This window comes from Rhinoraja longicauda, chromosome 6 (assembly GCF_053455715.1).
Source record: "Rhinoraja longicauda isolate Sanriku21f chromosome 6, sRhiLon1.1, whole genome shotgun sequence".
Classification (NCBI taxonomy): domain Eukaryota; kingdom Metazoa; phylum Chordata; class Chondrichthyes; order Rajiformes; family Arhynchobatidae; genus Rhinoraja; species Rhinoraja longicauda.
Window position 1 is genome coordinate 791,382 of NC_135958.1, and position 25,983 is coordinate 817,364.

The following is a 25,983-nucleotide window of genomic DNA, read 5'->3' on the forward strand; positions in this document are numbered from 1 at the left end:
CTCCAGCACTCTGTGAAACGTCACCTATCCATGTTCTCCACAGATGCTGCCTGACCCGCTGAGTTACTCCAGCATTTTGTGTCTGCCACAGGAGGGCAGTGGTGATTTCAAAATCTTTATCCCAAATACTTTTTTGAACAGAATACAGCAGATGGTCAGGAATTAGTCAGTCAGTAATTATTCCTCAATTATTCTCAGTCAACTTAGATTTATAAATCATTTCATTTGAGGACACTCCAATCAGAATACCCTTCAAAATGTAAAAACACAGTATATATTTAAAGGGAACATCTTCCCAGCTTAGTCATCAAGGGATAAGGGGAAAAAGCAGGAACAGGGTACTAATTTTAGATGATCAGCCATGCTCACATTGAATGGCGGTGCTGGCTCGAAGGGCCGAACGGCCTATTCTTGCACCTATTTTTCTCCGGTTCTATGTCATTTGGGTCCAATGTGACAATATCATGAAACTATTGCCTGATTGTGCCAAATATGAGTCACCAGGAATTAATCTTTTCACCAATCACACTACTAAGTACCTACATCATTTCAACCCCATTAATTATTTTTTTCAAAATACAAATCCTTCCAATATAAATTGATCAACAATATCATCAAAATATTATAAGAAGTAGTGGTGTTGATGTGTCAATCGTACTGGACATTGACACCTTTTCTACTCTAAACTGCGGCATATTGCAACAATTAATTAAGGATAGAAGATTCACCAGTTGGAGAAAAAAATCATTTAAAAAGAAATCTCTGGATGAAATACTGCAAAAAGAAATGAAGTAAATAGAGCTATCATATATCAGAACGTTCTACATTCCTGAGGATCTATTTGGTCCTAGATTCTGAGCTGTCCAGTTTGTTTTTAATTTTCTGTTATGGACAAATTACCAGCTCTTTATGACTGAGAATAGCTTTATTTGCTATGAATTCCTCGTATACCAGGATAACGAGCAAGAAAAGTTTCTTCCAATTTTATTTAGAACATCTATCTACCTTCTTGTCTTGTCTTGTTGATACTGCACCAACGGCCTTATAGCTGATGGGCTATAAACGTGCAGTCCCTCATGCATGGAGTTGCAGATTTAAAATTTAGTGTTCGCAAAATTTAGTGTTTACCTTCTGAAAGTGTACAAATATCATAACAATCAACTGGCTTTAAAACTTTACTTCAAGAATACCGTCTTGAAGATGCATACGAACATGATGAATGTGCAGATTAATAACTAATAGTTCTTCCATATATATACCAATAAATAAATATAAACTTTTCAGCTGAATGTTCCGTATCAATTGGCTCTCGTATTTCCTATGGGGAACTAAATGTACTAAAAGTGTAAAATTAAAAATAAACGCAAAACATTGATGTACCTGAGCAAATTCCAAGCTTTTTTATTTCATTATATAATGGGTTATTAGTGCAATCTCAAAGGTGATGAAATAAATCATGACATTTGTTGAGCTGGAAATACGATTCTGAAGACATTTTTAAAGGCTCCCGGTGTATTGCAACTCATTAAAAAGATGTTCTACCAAGAAATAACTTGACATCAATTGTCTGATTTTAATCACAAATGTTTACTAAGGAGAATGTGTATTAATGATATGCAGCAAATATAATGTTACAAAAGGTATTTATTCACAAAATGCTGGAGTAACTCAGCAGGTCAGGCAGCATCTCGGGAGAGAAGGAATGGGTGACGTTTCGGGTCGAGACCCTTCTTCAGACCCTTCTTCAGAAGGGTCTCGACCCGAAGCGTCACCCATTCCTTCTCTCCAGAGATGCTGCCTGACCTGCTGAGTTACTCCAGCATTTTGAGAATAAATACCTTCGATTTGTACCAGTATTTGCAGTTATTTTCTTATGTTAGAAAAGGTAGTTTTTCTGCATACTTCGTGTTTGTAAAAACAGGCTGTGAACTTGTCTTGTATCAAATGTATGTTGAAAATAATATACTTTGATCAAATTTAAAATGAGGTGCAGTCACAGGTTGAATCAACAAATCACTTTTATTGTCAGTGATTATAGTTTTAACCTATTACTTTTTTTTCACTTCAACTGGCTGTTTTTCATTTCCTGTGATTTACAATGGCCGTGAGATTTGAATCACTGCAAAGGTGCTGGGTTCACAAGAAAGAGCATCCATTACTTTTGTCGGTGATGCATTTGAGATTTGTTGAAAGGATTAGAATTCGCATTTTGTTAAAGAACTGGAGAAATAAGAGAAAGCAATTTGCCCTTAGACTATGCACTGTCATTCAGTAATTGTCAGGGCAAAATTATCTTCCTGAACTTTACCTCCCTGTACTCTACATATCCCTTGCATATCTTTGATATTGATAACTCCCATCAATATATTCAACAACAGTGCATGCACTGGTTTCTTGGGATAGAAAATGTAATTGATTGATAATCTCTAGAGATTACCTTCTTGGACACTCTGTTCCTGATCTTAGGCAGGGGCAGGGTTCCCCTCTTAAGAACTTTATATATTCATTGGGATGACAATTTATCTTTGTAGACTTGAGAAACAAGCTCTGCCATATTCAATCTCTCCTTAAAGCCCTAGGTTAATGCTGCAAGGCTTCTTTACTCTTATAGTCCATTTGTTTGGAAACAAGTTTGAAGTTCGATGAAGCTGCCTCAGAGTTAAATATGCTCTTAAAGGCACATTTAGCCATGCATGGAAGATAGTTTATCAAATTTAAAATGCTGGATAAAGTAAACTGGAAATAATAGGTATTTATTAAGCTATTGTGAAAAATTGAAAAAGTGGCTTTGTGCAGTCAAATTAACTTTTCTAAATGCATTTCAAAACCCCATTTGGCAAAGGATTTATACAATTTGCATTTCTCTCCTGTTGGCTAAATCTAATGGATCATTAAGTTTTGTATTAAGATTCAAGTGTATTTAATGGTCAAATGTACCAGAAACAGAACAATGCCATTCTTACCTGCTGCAATTTAACAGGTCCATAAATGCAATAACACACAAAGAAATATTTAATAATCAATTAATGCAATAAATGAATAACCATAATAGTAGGTGACAATAATAGGACAAAACCAAAATTCATCGTGCAACCAAAGACACAGCCCATAGTCTGATGGTTGGTGAAGTTGCTCTTGAATCTGGCGGTTATAGTTTATGGTCCTATACTAATTTCCCCAATGTTAGAAGTAACATAGGATGGCCAGGGTGGTGTGGTCTTTGTTGATATTGCCTGCCTTTTTGAGTCCGTGCCTCCTATAGATCTCCTTTGTTCAAGGGCTGTCTGGGTTGTCATAATGTTACCAGTCAGTATGCTCACTACTGTACACCGGTAAAAGTTCAAAATAGTATTTGTCAATATATTGACTTTCCTCAATGTTCTCGGGATGTCGATGTGTTGTTGAGCTTTCTCTGTGATTGCCCCAGTCTGGGCTCAGGACTGATCTTTAGAGATGTGCATGTCCAGGAAGCTGAACTCATTAACTCTCTCCACCCCATCTCGTCGATGAAGGCAAGCTAGATAGAACTCTTAAGGATAGCGGAGTCAGGGGGTATGGGGAGAAGGCAGGAACGGGGTACTGATTGAGAATGATCAGCCATGATCACATTGAATGGCGGTGCTGGCTCGAAGGGCCGAATGGCCTCCTCCTGTACCTATTGTCTATTGAGTTTGTCGTGCCCCATCTTCCCTCTCCTGAAATTAACAATCTGCTTATATTTGACATATTACACAAATTTTAATTAATTCCAGTATTTACATATGAGCATTTGGGTGAGTTTCTGCACATGGATCCAATGGATTCAAAGGAGTCTTTGTTTAATTAATTCATTAATTAATGAAACAAAAACTGTTTGCAGTGAGCACAACAGAGAAATGCTGCAATGGAGCCAGAGATTGAAAGATACAGATGGATCGGCGTGGTCAAAGGCACAAACACTTAAAGGAAAGATCTGGACATGCATATGCACATCTGCAATATTTACCAGTGCTACAGATTTCAAGTTGAGTGCAGTATATTGGAGCATTTATCTATAGTGCTTATTTTATTTAAGCAATTTTGTATTTCTGAGTCTTGGTTATATTTATTTTTGTTTAGCATTCATTTCAGTTATTGAAAATTGAAAAGTGTTTTGATGTTATTATAAAAAGAGAGAGATTTAAAGTGAACAAGATCGACTGTAGGTTACATAAATTATTTTCCCAGCTCCTGTTCTTCTGGATATAATTTACAAACTCACTGCAAAAATAGTTTTTGCTTCATCGATTAATGAATGAATTAAACAAAAACTAGCTGGTTGAGAACAAGATTGGAACTAACATAGACAATAGGTGCAGGAGGAGGCCATTTGGCCCTTCGAGCTAGCATCACCATTCATTGTGATCATGACTGATCATCCGCAATCAGTAACCCGTGCCTGCCTTCTCCCCATATCCCTTGATTCCACTAACCCATAGAGCACTATCTAATCCTCTTAAATTCATTCAGTGAATTGACATCCACTGCCCTCTGTGGCAGAGAATTCTACAAATTCATAACTCTCTGGGTGAAAAAGTTTCTTCTCACCTCAGTTTTAAGTGGCCTCCCCTTTATTCTTAGACTGTGGCCCCTGGTTCTGGACTCGCCCAACATTGGGAACATTTTTCCTGCATCTAGCTTGTCCAGTCCTTTTATAATTTTATACGTCTCTATAAGGGCGGCACGGTGGCGCAGCGGTAGAGTTGCTGCCTTACAGTGAATGCAGCGCCGGAGACTCAGGTTCGATCCCGACTACGGGCGCCGTCTGTACGGAGTTTGTAGGTTCTCCCCTTGACCTGCGTGGGTTTTCTCCGAGATCTTCGGTTTCCTCCCACACTCCAAAGACGTACAGGTACGTCGATTAATTGGCTGGGTAAATGTAAAAATTGTCCGTAGTGGGTATAGGATAGTGTTAATGTGCGGGGATCGCTGGGCGGCGCGAACCCGGTGGGCCGAAGGGCCTGTTTCTGCGCTGTATCTCTAAATCTAAATCTAAAAAAAATCTAAAAGATCCCCCTCATCCTTCTAAACTCCAGTGAATACAAGCCCAGTCTTTATAATCTTTCCTCATATGACAGTCCCACCATCCCAGGGATTAACATTGTGAATCTACGCTGCACTGCCTCAATAGCAAGGATGTCATTCCTCAAATTAGGAGACCTAAACTGCACACAATACTCCGGATGTGGTCTCACCAGGGCCCTGTACAACTGCAGAAGGACCTCTTTACTCGGATACTCAAATCCTCTCGTTATGAAGGCCAACATGCCATTAGCTTTCTTTACTGCCTGCTGTACCTGCACACTTACTTTCAGTGACTGATGTACAAGGACACCCAGGTCTCGCTGCACTTCCCCCTTACCTAACCTAACACCATTGAGATAATAATCTGCCTCCTTGTTTTTGCCGTCCAAGTGGATAACCTCACATTTATCTATATTATACTGCATCTGCCACGCATCTGCCCGCTCACTCAACCTGTCCAGGTCACCCTACAACCTCCTAACATCCTCTTCACAGTTCACACTGCCACCCAGCTTTGTGTCATCCGCAAACCTGCTAGTGATGCTTCTAATTCCTTCATCCAAATCATTAATATATATTATAAACAGTTGCGGCCCCAACACCGAGCCTTGCGGCACTCCACTCGCCGCTGCCTGACATTCTGAAAAGGACCCGTTTACTCCCACTCTTTGCTTACTTTTTCCTTGTATGGTCTCACCCTCTCCAACTGGCGGCCGGACACTGCCCCCCCCCCCCCGAAAGACTGTCCCCCCGGGAGACTGCCCCCCCCGGGGGAGACTGCCCTGCCCCCCGGGGAGACTGCCCTGCCCCCCGGGAGAGACTGCCTGCTCCCCGGGAGAGACTGCTTATCTTGCTTATCTTCACTGTTTAATTGACTAACTTGCTAACTTCCCAATTTGCTACTTGAGTTGCCGGGCCAGTCCAGTCCAGTTCGTTCGTTCGTTCGTTCGCTCGCTCGCTCCCTCACTCACTCACTCCTCCACCAGCCGCTCACTCACTCACTCACTCGCTCGCTCACTCACTCACTCACTCACTCACTCCTCCACCAGCCGCTCACTCACTCACTCACTCGCTCGCTCACTCACTCACTCGCTCACTCACTCACTCACTCGCTCCCTCACTCACTCACTCCTCCACCAGCCGCTCCTCTGCCGACTTTGAAGGGATGTCTTGTTGTCCCACCTTCACGGAACACCTTGCGCCGGGCCCTTGGTGCTGTTTGTAAATGCTCCTTGTCTCCCACTCACCTGCCTGCAGCCAACCCTCGCTGTGGCTCTTCTCCCACCCACCTTCACGGAAAACACAAGGAGCGGTGCAAGTTGCAATAGTCCATGATCCTGCTCGTCCATGGTGTTGTGAACTATTCCATGATCCTGCTCGTCCATGGCGTTGTGACCATTGGCATCTGTGCACATTGCCTTCCTCCAATGCAAATCAACAAACCCACCTGATGGGGAAAACCACACAGAGCACAACAATCCCAGCGCATGTGATAGAGAATTAACCCGCAGTTAACGTGTCAGGATTCTGAGTCAGAGTCTGTGGAAACACAGTCACAAGTAACAAGTTGCTTGACTTTGTGGAAGGGAATGCTAGCATTTATGTTCTCGCATTTCTTGCAACCGTATTTTTTCTTAAAAAACCGAACCCACTTTCCTGTTTACATTTTAGTGGATAGGTGAATGGCGGTGCTGGCTCGAAGGGTCGAATGGCCTCCTCCTGCACCTATTGTCTATTGATAGGAAGAGATTGTTCCCGGGCTAATAGTTGCCAACCATCACATATTTCCTTATTTGCCGACAGCAGATTGCAGCCGACACCTGTGTAGAAAGTATAAGAAAATAACTGCAGATGCTGGTACAAATCGAAGGTATTTATTTCACAAAATGCTGGAGTAACTCAGCGGGTCAGGCAGCATCTCAGGAGAGAAGGAATGGGTTACGTTTCGGGTCGAGACCCTTCTTCAGACTGAAGAAGTAGACCTGTGTAGAAAGGGCCGGCTGAATGTGTAGAAGTGCAGATGCTGGTTTAAATCTCTGGGCGCTGAGTTACTCCAGCACTTTGTGTGTACCTGAGAAAGAGCTCGACCATCTACCCGGGCAACCAGACAGTAAAGTCCATCATCTTCAGCCCGGGACGGCGGCGGAGTGCGTGGTCACAAGGAGAAGGGATATTTAACTGCGATATTTGACTTAATTCTTATTTTAGTTTTATTTTGCAATGAAAACAAGGGGGGTACAAATTAACAATTAAAAAATAAATGCCACGTTCTGCTGTTTAATATTGGAAACAGTTGTGAAGGTGCGGACGGAGCCGGGCAGCGAACGTCCGATGTATCAGCCTGAAGCCGGGTCTCGAACCCACACCTCACCCGTGTCTTCTCTCCAGAGATGCTGCCCGTCCCACTGAGTGACTCCAGCACTTGGTGTCTGTGCAAAGATAATAGATCATCTATGATAATAAATTGTTATCTTGGTGTCTGTGCAGGGATCGTAGATCATCTGTGATCATCAATGTATAATTCGTTACCGTGGTGTGAGTGCAGGGACCGTAGACCATCGATGTCTGATCATCAATGTGTGATGTGTTACCGTGGTGTCCGCGCGATGTATCAATGTGCGAGTGGATACTGTGCGATCCGCGTCCTCATTGGCTGGGACGCGTCGGTCACGTGGGCGCAGCGCCGGCTCCGCCAATGGGAGGCGAGTGGGGGCGGGGCGAGGCGGGAGTCCGGGTTCGGGGCGCCGCTTGTCCGCTGTCGTCCGCATCTCCACCCCCCCTCACTCTCACCCTCTGCCGTCCGCATCTCCACCCCCATCCCCTCTCACTCTCGCGTCCGCATCTCCATCCTCTCGCTCTCACTCCCCCTCTCACACTCTCCCGCTGCCGTCCGCATCTCCATCCCTCCCACTCTCACTCTCTCGCGTCCGCATCTCCATCCCCCTCCCTCACTCACCCTCTGCCGTCCGCATCTCCATCCCCCTCACTCCCTCACTCTCCCTCTCCCGTCCGCATCTCCACTCCCTCTCTCACTCTCTTTCACTCTCCCTCGTCCACCCTCCCTCACCCTCTCTCACCCTCTCTCGCCCTCCCTCACCCTCTCTCACCCTCTCTCACCCTCTCCCACTGCCGCCCGCCTTGTCCGCGCCTCCACCCCCCCCCTCACTCTCTCACTCCCTCACTCCCTCTCTCTCTCTCTCTCTCTCTCTCTCTCTCACTCTCCCACACTCTCCCACCTCCCCCCCCCCCCACACAAGCCGCAACTCCACCATGGCAGAGTTGCTGCAAGAAGCCGGCGTCTCCCCGCTGACCGTCAGCTCCGCGGCCAGAATGCGGAGCACGGTGGAGGAAGGAGACGCCTACGGGTCGGCGAGCTTCGAGATGGTCCGGTGGGAGTGGGTGCATGTGCAAGGACCCTACCTGGTGGCCGTGTGGATCCTGGTCGCCAGCTTGGCCAAAATCCGTGAGTACCTGTCCCCAAGCCTTGCTCCCTGGCACAGAGTATACAGGACAAACCCTCCGTGTTCCCACCCCGCAGTCTCATGCCCCTCTTCACAAGCTGATCAACCCTTGACACGAGCATGATCATTAAACCATCAACAACCAGACGCAGGTTTAAGGTGAGGGGAGGGGGGGAGATTTAATAGGTACCCGATCGGTAACTTTGTTCACACCAAGGGTGGTGGGTGTATGGAACGAGCTGCCGGAGGAGGTAGTTGAGGCAGGGACTGTCACACCGTTTAAGAAACATTTAGACAAGTACATGGATAGGACGGGTTTGGAGGGATGTGGGCAAGGCGCGGGCAGGTGGGACTAGTGTAGATGGGGCATGTGGGCCAGTGGGCAGGTGGGACTAGTGTAGATGGGGCATGTTGGTCGGTGTGGGCAGGTGGGACTGGTGTAGATGGGGCATGTTGGTCGGTGTGGGCAGGTGGGACTAGTGTAGATGGGGCATGTTGGTCGGTGTGGGCAGGTGGGACTAGTGTAGATGGGGCATGTTGGTCAGTGTGGGCAGGTGGGACTAGTGTAGATGGGGCATGTTGGTCGGTGTGGGCAGGTGGGACTAGTGTAGATGGGGCATGTTGGTCGGTGTGGGCAGGTGGGACTAGTGTAGATGGGGCATGGTGGTCGGTGTGGGCAGGTGGGACTAGTGTAGATGGGACATGTTGGTCGGTGTGGGCAGGTGGGACTAGTGTAGATGGGGCATGTTGGTCGGTGTGGGCAGGTGGGACTAGTGTAGATGGGGCATGTTGGTCGGTGTGGGCAGGTGGGACTAGTGTAGATGGGGCATGTTGGTCGGTGTGGGCAGGTGGGACTAGTGTAGATGGGGCATGGTGGTCGGTGTGGGCAGGTGGGACTAGTGTAGATGGGGCATGTTGGTCGGTGTGGGCAGGTGGGACTAGTGTAGATGGGGCATGTTGGTCGGTGTGGGCAGGTGGGACTAGTGTAGATGGGGCATGTTGGTCGGTGTGGGCAGGTGGGACTAGTGTAGATGGGGCATGTTGGTCGGTGTGGGCAGGTGGGACTAGTGTAGATGGGGCATGTTGGTCGGTGTGGGCAGGTGGGACTAGTGTAGATGGGGCATGTTGGTCGGTGTGGGCAGGTGGGACTAGTGTAGATGGGGCATGTTGGTCGGTGTGGCCAAGTTGGACTGAAGGGCCTGTTTCCGCGCTGTAAGACTTTATGAGTCCATGACTCTGGTATACTTTGGGCATCTGTGTTCTGTGTTCTGTGTTCAAGTCCCCTGCGTAGCTGAGAGAGAGAGGGAGAGAACATATAACATAGGTGCCGGAGTACAGAGGACAGATCTCCACACAGCTGACCTGAAGGGTTGCTGCCGGTGCCAATGCTCAGTTCCAGGTGTTCATGCTGGGCCTGGTTGGCGAATGTCTCCGAGACTGGGCACGAGTTAGAGCTAAGTGCTGCAGGAGGAGATATGTACATCTACATTCCACGTTTACATCGCGTTCTCTATCAGAGACTGTCAAAGGCGTCGAGTGTTCTGAGATTAGATCAACGAGTTTATGGCTTTCCGTCACTTCTTATTTTGTTACCAAGTACTTTCTCAGCCAGTCCACTCAATTAAACGTGTTTTATTTCTGGAGTATCGGTTAGCGCAATTAGTTTGCATGGCAGGGTGAGAACTGGATGGCCTTAATGCCTGTAAATTATGCAGCTGTGTCTTGGGTGCTGGGCAATCGGGACGAGCTATTAAATAGATTTAATATAAGTGTAAATGGGTTTGAAATGTCATTTGTGTGGTCCATGTGCTGTCAATTTTCTCTGCTGGATATTTAAGGCAGTGCCATCCATAAATATTAATGTAAGAAAATAACTGCAGATGCTGGTACAAATCGAAGGTATTTATTTCACAAAATGCTGGAGTAACTCAGCAGGTCAGGCAGCTTCTCAGGAGAGAAGGAACGGGTGACGTTTCGGGTCGAGACCCTTCTTCAGACTGATGAATATTAATTCTGGTTTTCCGGTTATCTGACTCCGTAGGAAGGAACTGCAGATGCTGGTTTTCACTGGATTGTTTTTAGTCGAGTTTACCTGAGCTATGGTAAGTTAGATTACAGATTTGACTCGCTTGGAAGGCAGCTGTGGACGGAGAGTATTACATAATGGATGTTCTAATTTGGTACCTTTCAAATAATAACGAGTTCAAGGGCATTACACTGGCAGTAAATCCCTTTTGAAGGCACAATCTCCTTGATCTAATGTCAGGTCATTCTATGTGCAGTAACTCTTTCTCATAGCGTACTTGTTCTAAACTTGGAATAAGGATGAATATATCATCCTGTAGCACAACTGAACTCCAAAAACTGGCCCCACATTCACTGACAGGGGCTTGTCAACCAAGGTCAAAGCCTAGCCCAACATCTGACTCTGGGACACATGAGCTTTAAGAATCCCGAGTGTCTAGAAAATTGAAGTGTGGCAGGAGGATGTAGTAAAGTTGTGGTGAAATTGTGAGAGGATTTGTGGACAGTAAGGGCCAGATTTGATCTATTGAGGGAGAAAGAGCATGATATTTAATCAGGGACATTGGCAGCCTCCTATTTCCTCCCCTCCCCCCCCCCCCCCCCCCCCCCCCCCCATCCCCCTGTGTAGGGGACAAGGCATTGTGTGGATGAGTAATTTCTGCCTTCGGTGAGGAAGCAATATATCCAAGATTGGTGCTTCAGGTGAAAGGTTGAAGAGGAATGGATGATTGACTGTATTGTATTGAAGGTCATGGTTCGTCAAAAGGTGACAGCATGCTGTGATTACAGCAGCTGATTACTGGGCTGTAATCGGGCAGAGCAGAGGTAGGAACCAGGGTGAAAGGAGGCTATTAAAGGGGTATTTAAGAAACATGGATAAACAGATGCCCCCAATGATGTGTTTGAGAAGTCTGTCCAAAGTTTAGACATAGTTGGAATAGTGACATAATGGTAATGTTACTGACCTTGCAATCTCAGGGACTGGTGCAATGATCCAGAGGAAGTCCCAGAAATGCTGATGGTTTTTGAAGAAATTATCAATTAATGTGGGACTTTGCAAAGTGGGTTCCAAGGGAAGGCTGAGTAATACATCTCATCTGAGCTATTCCCACTTTACCAGGGGAAGCCAGGGGAAGAAAGGTAAACGTGATGTTCAGGTATGTGCTGGGTTACCAAGCTGCTCCGGAACTGCAGGAAGATGCCATTATAGACAGTAGAAGCAATTATGACTGGACAAAAATGGCAGGTCTTACCCTAAAAAACATGAACTTGTTAGTTTCAGGACGACCACAGTTTTGTGGTCACTGTTACTGAAGCATCTGTGAGAAATATGACGTTTCATTCACTCTCGTGGTTAATTTTCATATTTGTACAGTTTTCTTCTGCACCACTGGAACACTATTCTTGCAACACTCACTCTGTAAAGAGTGGACCTCAACAGTAAACATCTGTGTGCACCAGTGGGGGTATCAAGGCTGAAACCTCTCCTGCCAAGACTTGCTCATTTTAAAACTGGTATCACGAGGGACTGATCAGAAATTAAAATCTTGATTAGAATTGGCTCTTAAAATTGAAACCATTGTAGAGTGAAAGCTGAAATCTTCTTGGTTCATGGAAGGTGCTCACATTACTTTACGACCTTGGTTGGTTGTACTTTGCTTTAGAGTTCCTTCAATATTGTATTAGCATGCTCTGCTGAAGGATTTCTACTTCAGTGAGTTACGTTTAGAGAATGTGTCATGTAGAGCAAATGCTTTTATTGTTAATCAATATCAAAGTGTCTTTGTCAAAATGTTGACATCTTCCTGAGTCAGCAGATTGGGCAGATTATTGAAAAGGAATCACAGTGATGCAGAATTCCCTCAGCCTTTCCCTGTATACATTTTCAGCTCAAGCCTGGGTCTCTGATTAGAAGCCACAGTTTTTGGAGGTGGATGCTACAAATTAAGTTACGGTGCCACACGTAACATAACGACAAATAACTTGGAATTGATACGATACTACAGGGTTATTCTGTACGTTCACGAGAGTTATTTTGGACTTTGCTTCGCTGTAGTGTGGTGCAACTCAATTCTCTCTGTACAGTGCCTGAGGATTAAGGAGAACTTGCGTCCTCTGTGGATTTGTGGGTTCTGAGGTGGCCAGCGGGGGTTAATGTAGCGACCAACATCTCTTCCACAGATGGGGCTTGAGGTGATTAACAATGCCAGCTGGTCTGAGGGGTGGTACACAGGGATGAGGGGTGGTACACAGGGATGAGGGGTGGGACACAGGGATGAGGGGTGGTACACAGGGATGAGGGGTGGGACACAGGGACTCTGTGTGCTCCACTCTATGGTCTTGGTTTTCTATATCTGGAATTCCCCTTTTTTACTGAGTGGGTCCATGGGCCAGAGTTTCCCAGCAGGCACTGGGAGTGCTGCTTTACTGAGTGGGTCCATGGGCCAGAGTTTCCCAGCAGGCGCTGGGAGTGCTGCTTTACTGAGTGGGTCCATGGGCCAGAGTTTCCCAGCAGGCGCTGGGAGTGCTGCTTTACTGAGTGGGTCCATGGGCCAGAGTTTCCCAGCAGGCGCTGGGAGTGCTGCTTTACTGAGTGGGTCGATGGGCCAGAGTTTCCCAGCAGGCACGGGGAGTGCTGCTTTACTGAGTGGGTCCATGGGCCAGAGTTTCCCAGCAGGCGCTGGGAGTGCTGCTTTACTGAGTGGGTCCATGGGCCAGAGTTTCCCAGCAGGCACGGGGAGTGCTGCTTTACTGAGTGGGTCCATGGGCCAGAGTTTGCTGCTTTGAGCAAGTCCTTGAATCTTCTCTCTGCGTGATAGGAGTGAGTATTGCCTTCAGGGGCAGCTGCAGGACCCCCCTCCCTCCCGACGGTCGTGGAGGAGAGGGATGTCTGTTTGTTGGCGAGGTCGCCATTTTGCTGGTCCCACCCGGTGTTTTTTCTTCTTGTAAAATCTCTCCTCAATCTCATCAACAGCTCCCAGATTCCAGCACTAACTTGCACACTGGGGAATATTTACAAAGGCCAATGAACCAGGCGACCCGCACATCCTTAGCATGTAGGAGGGACCCATGGGGTCATGGGGAACATGCAAACTCCACACAGGTGGTATCCGAGGTGTGGATCAAACCCGGGTCTCTGGCGCCGTGAGACAGCAGCTCTACCCGCTGCACCACTGTGCCACCCCATGTGTTTGATAACAATGTGTGTGGCTTTTTCATATTTAACGGTGATAGTCCATTAATGGTCAGTAGTACAAGATATTTCCAAGTTCAAGCAGTCCTGTAAGATTTCTAAAATGTTTGTAGCAAGTGAGTTGAAAGTGTAAGTTCATGAGCTGGTTGTACAGCGTCTTTTCCTCAACCATTCTGTTGCAGCTTTGAAGCTGAGCACTTTGTCACGAGAGTGAGAGATGCCTTTCACTCATTTAGCCGACTGTAATACTCAGCTGGAACTGTGAAGATTTGTCAGATTGTAACAGTGGTCAGTAAACTCAATATCTGCATAGTGATTATTCTGCACTCTGTAAAGGTAATCTCTTACTGAAACTCCTTTTCAGGAACTGAAATCTCCACAGCTCCAAAGGGTTCTTTGCTTTACAAAATACGTATGTTCTGGGTGTGGGTGCGATTAGGAAAAAAGAACAGGAATCCTGCCAAAGATATTATCCAGGTGAAGGACTTTGTGGAGAACTATCAGATTGAAAATCTTTTGGATAACAAATTTATAATTCCAGAAAGGTTGGAAATGTGCAGCAGTGGTAGTCAGAAATTATAAACGATCCTCAGTCTGAGAAACACAGAATGTTCTCTGAAGTATTGGTGAGATCCGGTTAGTGGGAGGGCTACTAAGATTGTTTCAGCAATCCATAAGGAAAGAAAAAGACGAGTGATTTTATTTAAAAGGCAAATGTGAACTGGATAACATGTTGATTTCCATAAGCCAGCAAGGACTAGGTAGTACATTGATCTGTAGCAGCTGAGAAATACAAACAGAAGAGAACAGAGTGCTGGAGTAACTCAGCGGGTCAGGCAGCATCTGTGGAGAACATGGATAGGTGACGTTTCAGGTCGGGACCCTTCTTCAGACTCTGTGGTTCCTTGTTTCAAATTGAGAAAAAGGGTTTTGACTCAAAATGTCACCTGTCCATGTTCTCCTGGGATGCTGACTGACCCGCTGAGTTACTCCAGCACTTGTGTTCTTTTGTGTAGACCAGGATCTGCGGTTACTTGCTTCTACAAATTGTAAACAGAATGTTGATCTGATCATTCCCAAATATTTGACTTATTGCACATATTTATTTATTTTTGGATTGAAATGTCTTTCTGTATCTGGAGAATATGAAAAGAAACATGTTTTTTCCTTTGGAACATGTCTCCTGGAATGGTTGACGGAATTTAATGCAGAAAAGTGTGAGGTGTTGCATTTTAGGACGTCGAACAAGGGCGGGACCTTCACAGTGAATGGCAGGCCTCTGGGTGGTGTTGTAGAGCAGAGGGAACTAGGAGTACGGGTGCATGGTTCTTTGAAGGTCGAGTTGCAGGTAGATAAGGTGGTCAAAAAGGCTGTTGACACTTTGGCCTTCATCAGTCAGAGTATTGAGTATAGAAGTTAGGAGGTCATGATGCCGTTGTATAAAGACGTTGGTGAGGCCGCGTTTAGAATATTGTGTTCAGTTCTAGGCACCATGTTATAGGAAAGATATTGTCAAGCTTGAAAGGGTTCAGAAAAGAGTTACGAGGATGTTGCCAGGACTAGAGGGTGTGAGCTATTGGGAGAGGTTGAGTAGGCTGGGTCTCTATTCTATGGAACACAGGAGGATGAGGGGTGATCGTATAGAGGTGTATAAAATCATGAGAGGAATAGATCAGGTAGATGCACAGAGTCTCTTGTCCAGAGTAGGGGAATCGAGGACCAGAAGTCATAGGTTCACGGTGAAGGGGAAACGATTTAATAAGAATCCGAGGGGTGACTTTTTCAACACAAAGGGTGGCGGGTGTATGGAACAAGCTGCCAGAGGAGGTAGTTGAGGCCGGGACTATCCCATCGTTTAAGAAACAGTTAGACAGGTGCATGGATAGGACAGATTTGGAGGGATATGGACCAAACGCAGGCAGGTGGGACTAGTGTAGCTGGGACATTGTTGGCCAGTGTGGGCAAGTTGGGCCGAAGGGCCTGTTTCCACACTGTATCACTTTATGTTGTTGATCTTTTAAAATATGGAAATTTACATTGATGCAAAAAAATACTCCTGCCTGGTTCATCTTTTATGATATCAGTCCTGCTGTCTGAGGGAATATTAGTGCATCACATAAAAGTTAAAGATTACCCACGGTTGAATTGACATTCACAACTTGCTAGTATATGACTGGGATACTTGTTAAATATTGATGTCTGAGAGGATATTTCAATTTGTAATATTGCCACCATGGTCAGCAATTTTAGGCGTAAAACTATAGATCAAGTACTTGCACTCAATGTTAGTGTGACTGCTCACAACTAAGTTAAATAATTTTAGCAAAGAACTTAATTGTTTTGAAACAATAATTTCAATTTTATACATCAAATTACATTTTTTACATTTGAGTTAGCTTTTAAGAGATTGAAATAAAACTGATGGTACAAATTGTTAATTTGTTGGACTCACTGTACCAATTGTTCTTAAGTGGTTGTGCACATTTTAATAAGAAGTTGATGCTTTTGCTATTTTGTACAGTCAATCTGGGATTTCATGGTGATATATTAGGGTCATTTCTTTAGACGATGCAACTCAAAGATGTGTGAGAGAGACATAACTGCCAAGCACCACAAAGTTGTGTCACGGATCTGACATAAATGGCAGATGCAAAATGCCTGCCGTGAATCAAGTTGGCAATTTAGCACTTATTCACAATTTCAGTTCTATCATCTATTTGAATGCCAAACATGGGAGGTGGGCGTGGGCAATGGTGGTTATGTAACAAATGGACAATTTTGCCTTGTTCCCCTGCAAAATATGAATTTCATCCTTTCGATCTCTTCAAATTACAAAATTGTCGAACAAAAATTATTAATATTCAAAAACATCTCTATACTGAAACTCGTTTGTTTGTTCCTGAACTAAAGCCAAAACGGTACACGATAGCGCGACTAGGTCAGGGAGAATGGTCGGCGTGGACTGGTAGGGCCGGACAGGCCTGTTTCCATGCTGTAGTTGTTATATGGTTATATGGTTAATTGTAGGCCCACCTTACTCACCGTCGTCCCTTTGGTGCTAACGGAAGAGGTTACATTGAAATCGGTGTTATATTTTTAAAGTTAGTCACATTTTTAAGTTTAAATCTATCTCCTAGGGAGGGAGGGAGGATAAGGGGGGTTGAGGGGGATGGAGTGGGTGGAGGGGGAGGGAGGGAGGGGGAGGAGGTGGGTTGAGGGGGTTGCGTGGGAGGAGGGGAAGTGGGGGAGGGGAGGGAGGCAGGGGGGGGAGAGGGTATGTGGAGTGGGGGAGGAGAGGGTGCTACACCAATGCAGGAGAGGTTTGGGCCCAGCGGGTCCACTTGGTCTAGTAATAATATATGAGTAGGAGTAGACCATCGAGCTGCCCTCCTGGCATTCAGTATGGTTTTCCTCGTCTGTGCCAGTTCCCTGTAATTTTCAATTCTCCAATTTACCAAATACTTATCTATCTCCACCTCAAATATATCTACTCATTGGCCCATCACCCTCCAGGGCACAGAATTTCAGAGATTAAATGGCTGGCCCTTGCAACTTTGGCCCCTTGTTTGTGACTCTTTCACAAGTGAAGACCCATTGACCTCGACCCTGTCGAGCCCAGTTAGAACCGCACATCTTGAATAATGTCCACGGAGTATATACCCCAAATGTCAAGCCTCTTTTGATAGAAGTCCTATCAGCACAGGAATTAGCCTGGTGACACCTCCCTAGACTGCCCCCAATGATGCTGTCTCAGCCAGTCCTACTAATCAATCTAAGGTATCACAAATTGCTGGAGTAACTCAGCAGGTCGGGCAGCATCTAGGAGAGAAGGAATGGGTGACGTTTCGGGTCGAGACCCTTCTTCAGTCTGAAGAAGGATCTCGATCCGAAACATCAATTAGTTTGAAGAAGGGTCTCGACCCGAAACGTCACCCATTCCCTTTCTCCCAGATGCTGCCTGACCTGCTGAGTTACTCCAGCATTTTGTGATACCTTCGATTTGAACCAGCATCTGCAGTTATTTTCCTGCTAATCAACCTGTTAAGAGGACCAAACTGTGCACAGTGTTCCAGGTGTGGTCTTACCAAGTCCCTACACAACTGTCACCAAACCATAAGACACCGGAGCAGAATGAGACTATCAGCCCCTCGAGTCTACTCTGCCATTCAGTCATGGCTGATATCCTCTATGGCGCACCCTCAAAAATCATCAGTAAACTTCAATACATTCAAAACTCCGCTGCCCGTCTACTCACCCACTCCCCGATCCGTGACCATATCACCCCCGTCCTTTACAAGCTCCACTGGCTCCCCATCCCCCAGAGAATCCAGTACAAAATCCTCCTCATGACCTACAAAGCCCTCCATAACCTGGCCCCATCCTACCTGACCGACCTCCTCCACAGGCACACTCCCACCCGCACCCTCCGCTCTGCTGCTGCCAATCTCCTGTCCCCCCCATCCGGACCAAACTCAGATCCTGGGGGGACAGGGCTTTCTCCATCGCTGCTCCCACCCTATGGAACTCACTACCCCAAACCGTCAGAGACTCCTCCACACTCACCACATTCAAAACATCACTGAAGTCTCACCTGTTCAGCACTGCCTTCAACCACTGACCGTCACCTCACCTTCTGTCTCCTTTTTCTGTTCGTTTACTTATTTATCTATTTACTTATTTATCTATTTATTTACTTCTCTATGTTCTAGTAATCCCTGTAAAGTGTCTTTGAGTGTTTGAAAAGCGCTATATAAATGTAATGCATTATTATTATTATTATTATATATGTTTCCCTTCTCCTCCCCATAACCTTTGACACCCATGAAAGGTTGAAGAAAAACAGCCCTATTCTTATACTCCAACCCTTTTGTAATAGGGTGGAGCAGCCGTAGAGTTTCTGCCTTACAGCGCCAGAAATTCAGGTTCGATCCTGAGTACGGGTGCTGTCTGTATGGAGTTTGTAAGTTCCCCCTGTAACCATTGGGTTTTCTCCGGGTGCTCCGGTTTCCTCCCAATAACCGGGACTTTGGTGAATTGTCTCCAGCGTGTATAGTAGTGCTAGTGTATGAGGTGATCGCAGGTTGGCGTGGACTCGGTGGGCCGAAGGGCATGTTTCTGCGCTGTATTTCTCATTGAAGATTGAAATAATTCATTTGTATGCGGTTTGCTGCCTTGACTACTGTACTTCACTACCTGTCTGCTAAGATTGTGTGATTCATGCACCTAGAACACCGAGATCCCTCTGAACTTCATGCTTCTGAACTCTCTCTATTTAGATAATCATGATTTTGTCTTTCATACTGAAGTGCATCACTTACAAACATAGAAACATAGACAATAGGTGCAGGAGGAGGCCATTCGGCCCTTCGAGCCAGCACCGCCATTCATTGTGATCATGGCTGATTGTCCACAATCAATAACCCGTGCCTGCCTTCTCCCCATATCCCTTGATTCCACTAGCCCCTAGAGCTTCTCAATTTCCTAAATTAAACTCTATCTGCCAGTTTTTTGCTCCATCTTATCTGGACCCCATTGAAGTCATGACGTGCCATTTTTTTCTATTTTCAAATCATTGGCAAATTTAGAAACATTGCATTTTGTTCCATCCTCCAGGTCATTCATTAAATTGGTAAACAATGAGAACCAGGAACTGATCTCTGTAGCACTTCGCTAGTTACATTCCTCCATCTTAAAGGACACATTTATTCCAGCTGTTTATTTTTAACTAGTTTTCAATCCATGTTAACAGAATTCCTCCAATATCATAGACTGTTAATTTATGTCCCAGCTTCTTGTGTGGCACCTTGTCAATGGTCCCATGGCGATCTCAGGACATGACATCTACATGTCACCCTTTATCAATACTCACTGATGCATCTCAAAGAATTTCAGCAAATGTGTCAAAAATAATTTGTCTTTCAAACAAAAAAAACCATGTTGATTTTGGTTTGTTGTTCAACATTTCCAGATGGTCATTTTCTCTTTGATTATTGACTCCTGCATTATGCAACAATAGATGTCAAACCCAAACTTCTGTCTTCCAAACTTTTTGAAAATTGTCTGTTTTTCCAATTTTGGGGGTATCTTCCTGGTATTTAAGGAGCCACCTCCATTCAGAACCCCTGGAAGAAATGTTGTAATGTAGCGTGTGGCTAAGAGAAGCTGCTTCAAACTCACAACATGTAGCAAATTCTTCTGCAAAATGCTAACAACAAGTAATTCATTTATAAAGAAGAACCCATGAATGTGTGGCTGTCACAGAATGAGGAACCCAGTGTCTCAAAAGGTGATGAATGGCTTATCTTACTGGTCAATGATCGCCTGTTTGAAAACATTAATCACTTTAAGTTAAGTATTATCTTTGGATAATGTGAGATGAGTTACTGACCCTGTTGCACAGATATCTTGATCTTCCTTCATCATTAATTCAAATGATCTACTGGATACCTGAATTTTCTTTCTCGGAGCTCCTAAAGGGTTTCACATTCCAGTTTCCGCTTTCCCATTTGTCCGCAATTGCTTGGACTTAGGCTTGGGGAATTATAAATTATTCCTTGGGAAGAACATCCTAAAGCAAGTGGAGGTGACTGATGTGTTCCTCGATAGTGGTTACCCTGGAAAACTTTTTCAGTCAGAGAGTTGTGAATCTGTGGAATTCTCTGCCTCAGAAGGCAGTGGAGGCCAATTCTCTGAATGCATTCAAGAGAGAGCTAGATAGAGCTCTTAAGGATAGTGGAGTCAGGGGGTATGGGGAGAAGGCAGGAACGGGGCACTGATTGAGAATGATCAGCCATGATCACATTGAATGGTGGTGCTGGCTCGAAGGGCCGAATGGCCTCCTCCTGCACCTATTGTCTATAAGAAGTGAGAACCAGATCTGCCTTCTTGTGGAACAAGAATTCAAACATTGACCCAGATCTCGATCCAGCAGAACAATCGAGGGCCCAGGCAGTGAAAAGAAACAGTTTGAAAATAATGGAATCCATGTGGCACGCATCTATTGTGATTGAGGGGATGTTGGAATTGAGATTATTAGCAGGGTAATGTCACCAATACTAAGACCAGGTTACATTAAAAACTGTAAGTGAAGCTGCTGCTGAGATAGGATTATATATAATAGGGCTGTTAAATTGGAAATTCATGGCATGATTAGGTGGAAGTTACAAGTTTTAAATCGAGTAGGTTGGAATTCAAGTTGGAATTACAAACTCAGAGCTATACAGCATGGAAATGGGCCCCTTGGCACAACCCATCTCTGCTGACCAAGTTACACAACCAAACCAGTCCCACGACTGCATCTGGCTCATCTCCCTCCAAACCTTTCCTATCCACGTACCTGCCCAAGATCTGTTCAGCTGCAACACGATGTTGCATCTCCTGCGGTTGCAGGGGAAAGTACCTGGGGAGGGGATGGTTGGGTAGGAAGAGACAAGTGGACCAGGGAGTTACCAAGATGTCTTCAGCTGCAACACGATGTTGCATCTCCTGGACTCAATAACCTGCCAGACGAGGACAACTGTGGAGAATCTCGTCATGCTGTGTCACCTCTTTCAAGGATCTATGTACCTGTATCACTCGGTCTCTCTGTTCCACAACACCTCCCAGGACACTACAATGTACTATGCAAGTCCAACGCTGACTTGACTTGTAAAAAATGCAACTTTTTGTATTTCTCTGACTTAAACTCCATTTGCCTTGCGTGAGCCCATTGGCCCAGTTGATCAAGATGCTGTTGTTATCTTAGATAACCTTCACTATCCACTACGCCATCAGTTTAATTGGCCGCAGCAATATTCCCTATGGCACACATCTGCTCCTGACCTCCAGTATAAAAAACAGTCGCACAACAACTCTCCCTTGAGCGTGTGAACACTCGATGGAAGATCGTGCTTCTATATTTACAATGGCATGCTAATGTTTATCCCTCTTCACCTTGTCATGACACAAGGTTGTTTTAATGATGCTTAATCGTCGTTGGAAATTGTTTGTTGAATGATTACAGGGCACAATTTTTGAGGAATTAACATGTAATTTTCTGTGCAAGTTACTGATTCCGTCTCGCTCACAGCAGGTCACCTGACTGCATATAACTTGAAATTTTAATGGATTGTGTTCTTTGTTGTTTGCAGGAATGAGTATGTGCGACCATTTGTACACTTGTACCAAATGTGCAGCATCAATAACTACAGTCAAACTGATCATCTGGCATGCTCAGAATCTTTGTGCAGAAAGCTCGCAGATATTCAAAACTCTTGGATGTTATTCCTATCAATATCTCAATACTTTCTTAGATGCTACCACAGTATTATAATTTCCCAGTTAATCTCAAAGGTTTAAAGGAAGAATGTGACAAGGACACTGATCAGTGTAAAGAGTGCAGGAACTAACTCGGTGGCTATTTTCTGAGAGTGACCTAGATTGGAGGCACTGGTCCTCAGTGAATGGAATTGCTCTCGGCTGTATCATCAGCTGCAGAAAAGTACTGAGTGGAAGGGGAAGAGAAAAGCTTGCCCTGGATCTCCACTGCTATCTAAATGTGGCCCCCTTCTTCTCCACCTGCTGCACTGATCATAAGAGTTTTTGACAGTTTGTTAGATTGTATATTAAGTCCATTTGTATGTCCACTGATATGAATGAATAGGTTTATTGGCCAAGTATGTACACATACAAGGAATGTGCCTTGGTGCTCCGCTCACAAGTAACAACACGAACATACAGTAAACAATTAAGAATAAAGCATAAAACATTAAGTATACAACATTACGGTTTAAACATGTGAGTGAAATAAACCAGAGCAAAAAGAGGCTACAGACTTTTGGTTATTGAGTAGAGCTACTACTCGTGGAAAAAAACTGTTTTTATGTCTGGCTGTGGCTGCTTTGACAGTCCCAGGCGCTATTGTAATACTCAATGAAGCCCTCATTTATCTCTCATAGGCTGAAAGATTACAGTATTGGTAAAGCTCTGTCTGTGTAATGATCTAATAAGCCCTTTACGCCAGAAACACATCCCAAGTGTTAACAGAGACACCAGTGGATGCTGAAGCAGAGAAGACAATCTAGCAGTTGGACCAATAAACAAACTGCTGAAAGAACACAGTGGGTGGTCAGGTAGCATCTGGTGGAGGGGAATGGATAACCAACGTGGACAACCTTCCTCCGTCCGGACTGAAAGAGTGGAGAGCAGATGGGTGGCACAAAGAAGTGGGGGTTGCTTCGGGCGAGGATGGGTGGAGTGATGGATGGAATCAGGAGAAGAGAGAGGCGTGGAGATGGCAACAGAGACATGATTGGGGAAGGAAACCAGGGTTCCATCTAATGGGAAAGGAAGGTGGAGTATGGAAGCAAATAATGAAGGTGGGTTGAACAGATAGAAATAGTGGGGGAAAGGGACTTGATTAAGAGGAGTGTGAGTGGTGGACAGGTGGGGTGGGTGGGGAACAAACCTGGGCCACATCTCCCCACTGTTCCCATCTGCCCACCCCACCCCACCTCCCTGATTTGGTCCTATAGTCCATCTTCCTTTCCTATCAGATTCCATCATTTGCATCGCCTTTACCTATCACAAAGCAGCCTCTGTCATTATCTCGTCCCTCACGACTCCAATTCACCCCTTCTCGATTGGATCCTCCCATTGCTCTTCCCCACACTGCCTCCCCCCCCCCCCCATCACCTATTTACACTGTCTATCTCCCTACGCTCAGACCAGAGAGTTTCAAGCCAAAATGTCAACTGTCCATTTCTTTCCACCTGACCTCCTGAGTTCCTCCAAATAGTTTTTGTTCCAGGTTCCAGCATTGGTAGTTTTATTGGCGTTGACAATTTAACAGTTGTTTGTGAAAAAAGGAAGGTCCACACCTGGGTCTACAGATGGAAATTAATGGTGGATAGTGATCACCAACCATTCCACAGTAAATCTCGAAGAAAAACCTATATGGACGGCCAGCAAGATCGCAGTAGTTAGTCTTGAGATTCCAGACCTTGCTTTATTTTGGTGATTGAAATCCACCTCAAGATTGGAATTTAACTCTGCCCAGACCTTGTCAGAGTTGAAGACTACAAGAACTGCAAGCAGAGTCTCGGCAGCAACAGTGTGTGATTTCAACCAGAGGAACTATGGCACCACATGACAAAATGTACCAACTCACTGCAGGCAGATAACAACAGCCAATCCACAAAATGTGAATTGACATCCTCCCAATACACCAGTGTTGTGGGTGATGCTTTAAGAGAATGACAAATAATATGAGATTAACAATCTCCAAGTTAAAATTTGAAAGTGAATGGATATTTTGTAAAGAACCTGCCAATAATGAATAGGGAATATATTATTATCGGCTTAGTATGCAATGTGTGGTTGCAGCACCCTATTCCTTCATGTATTCTGTGTAGAAAACACACATTACCTCTGTTGGCAACCCATTGCATCTACACTGACATGTAAGCTACAGATTTGAGTCTTAAAGTCCAATTCAGGAATAGAGCTCTGGGACATTAATTATGGTGCAATTGGTCCTATGCAGTGAACTGGACCATGATTGAACATTGGTCCTCTGCAATTGGTCCTCTGCAATTGGTCCTCTGCAATTGGTCCTCTGCAATTGGTCCTCTGCAATTGGTCCTCTGCAATTGGTCCTCTGCAATTGGTCCTCTGCAATTGGTCCTATGCAGTGAACTGGACTATGATTGAACATTGGTGTAGGTTTATCCCACATCTTATGGCGAAGGCAGATCCTCGTTAGATCCACTTTGCAGAATGTGGATACCACCAAGTTCTTGACTTGTACCTTGTCTATAGTTGTGTTTTAATGCCTTTGGTTCACAGGAAGTGAGTGACTTACCTTGGGCTCTCCACTATCTGTCCTGCTCTTGTGGCCCCAGCATCTGTGTGATGGTCATGTTGAGCTTCTGGTCAAGGGTGACCACAAGAGAATGTGATTCCATGCTGGTCGTTCCATTGAGGTGGGTGGTTTGAGTCTCTTGTTGAGTGGCCATTGCCTGATACATCACATGAAGTGGCAATATTACCTGTTTAATGACCACCCAGTCTGCAAAGTCGTGGTCAGCCTGGGCCTGAATGGTGTCTCGGTTTTTCCCCATGGGGGCATAGGCTGCATCACTTACTAAGGAGCTGCAATGATAACTGAGTGTTGTGGAATCATTGGTGATCACCACCACTTTTGATGAAAGGATACTCATTGATGGAGCAGCTGAGAAATGGTTGTGTGGAGGACCACTCCTGAGGTAGTCCCTGCAAGAGGTGTCTGGGACTGGAGTGTGATTGAGTTCTGACAAGCAGAGCTATCTTCCTTTTGTGTAGGGCATCACTCCATCCACAAAGCCAGTGCTTTTTCCTTCGTCTGCTCATTTAATCAGGCTCATGGATGCCACACTTGGTCAAAAGCTGCCTTGATATCAAGGATGTGGAAAAGAGTGATCTTGATAAAACCACTGAGTGCATCTTTGAGGAAGTGCTGCTCTGATACCACTGCCAGTGGGAGCTGCTAGTACTTTACTAAGGCTGACTTGCAGACTGGGTGGTAATTAAATAAGTAGGAACTGCAGATGCTGGTTTACACTGAAGATAGACACAAAATGCAGGAGTAACTCAGCGGGTCAGGCAGCATCTCTGGAGACAAACAAATAGGTGACCCGAGACGTCACCTATTCCTGGTGATTAAATGAGTTGGATGTATCCTGCTTCTTGTGAACAGGATGGCACTGTGGTGCAGCGGTAGAGTTGCTGCCTTGCAGTGCAAGAGATCCGGGTTTGATCCTGATTACCGATGCTGTCTGCATGGAGTCTGAGCATTTCCCCGTGACCACGTGGGCTTCTCCTGGGTGCTCTGGTTTCCTCTAACATTCCAAAGACGACAGGTTTGTAGGTTATTTGTCTTTGGTGATAGTTGTAAAATGTCCATCGTGTGTAGGGTTGTACTAATGTGTGGGGATCACTAGTCGGTGTGGACTAGGTGGGTCCATGGGCCTGTTTCCATGCTGTATCACTAAAGTAAACTAAAGACATTCGTGGATAATCTCCACATTGGCAAAAATACGACTTGCCACATCAACCCATGAATGAGTGGTTGATAAGTTCTAGGAGCAGAAGTAGGCCATTTGGCCCATCAATACTACGTCATTTAATCATGGCTGATCTGTCTTTCCTTCTCAACCCCATTCTCCTGCCTTCTCCCCATACCCCCTGACACCTGTACTAATTGCATGGTGTCTTGGTGGACGTCATTGATGTAACAGTGTAGTA

At 45.2% G+C, this 25,983-nt stretch overlaps 1 protein-coding gene across 3 annotated transcripts in view; it reads left to right on the top strand.

Annotated features, from left to right (window-relative positions):
* Positions 1 to 8,312: 8,312 nt before the first annotated feature.
* Positions 8,313 to 25,983, top strand: part of slc9a5 (solute carrier family 9 member A5) — a 148,332-nt gene continuing 130,661 nt past the window's right edge. For all 3 annotated transcript variants that reach the window (XM_078400314.1, XM_078400316.1, XM_078400317.1), the window contains exon 1: positions 8,313 to 8,506. In XM_078400314.1, coding sequence (XP_078256440.1) covers positions 8,314 to 8,506 — 193 coding nt within the window. In that variant the 5' untranslated portion in view covers position 8,313. The remainder of the gene's footprint in view (positions 8,507 to 25,983) is intronic.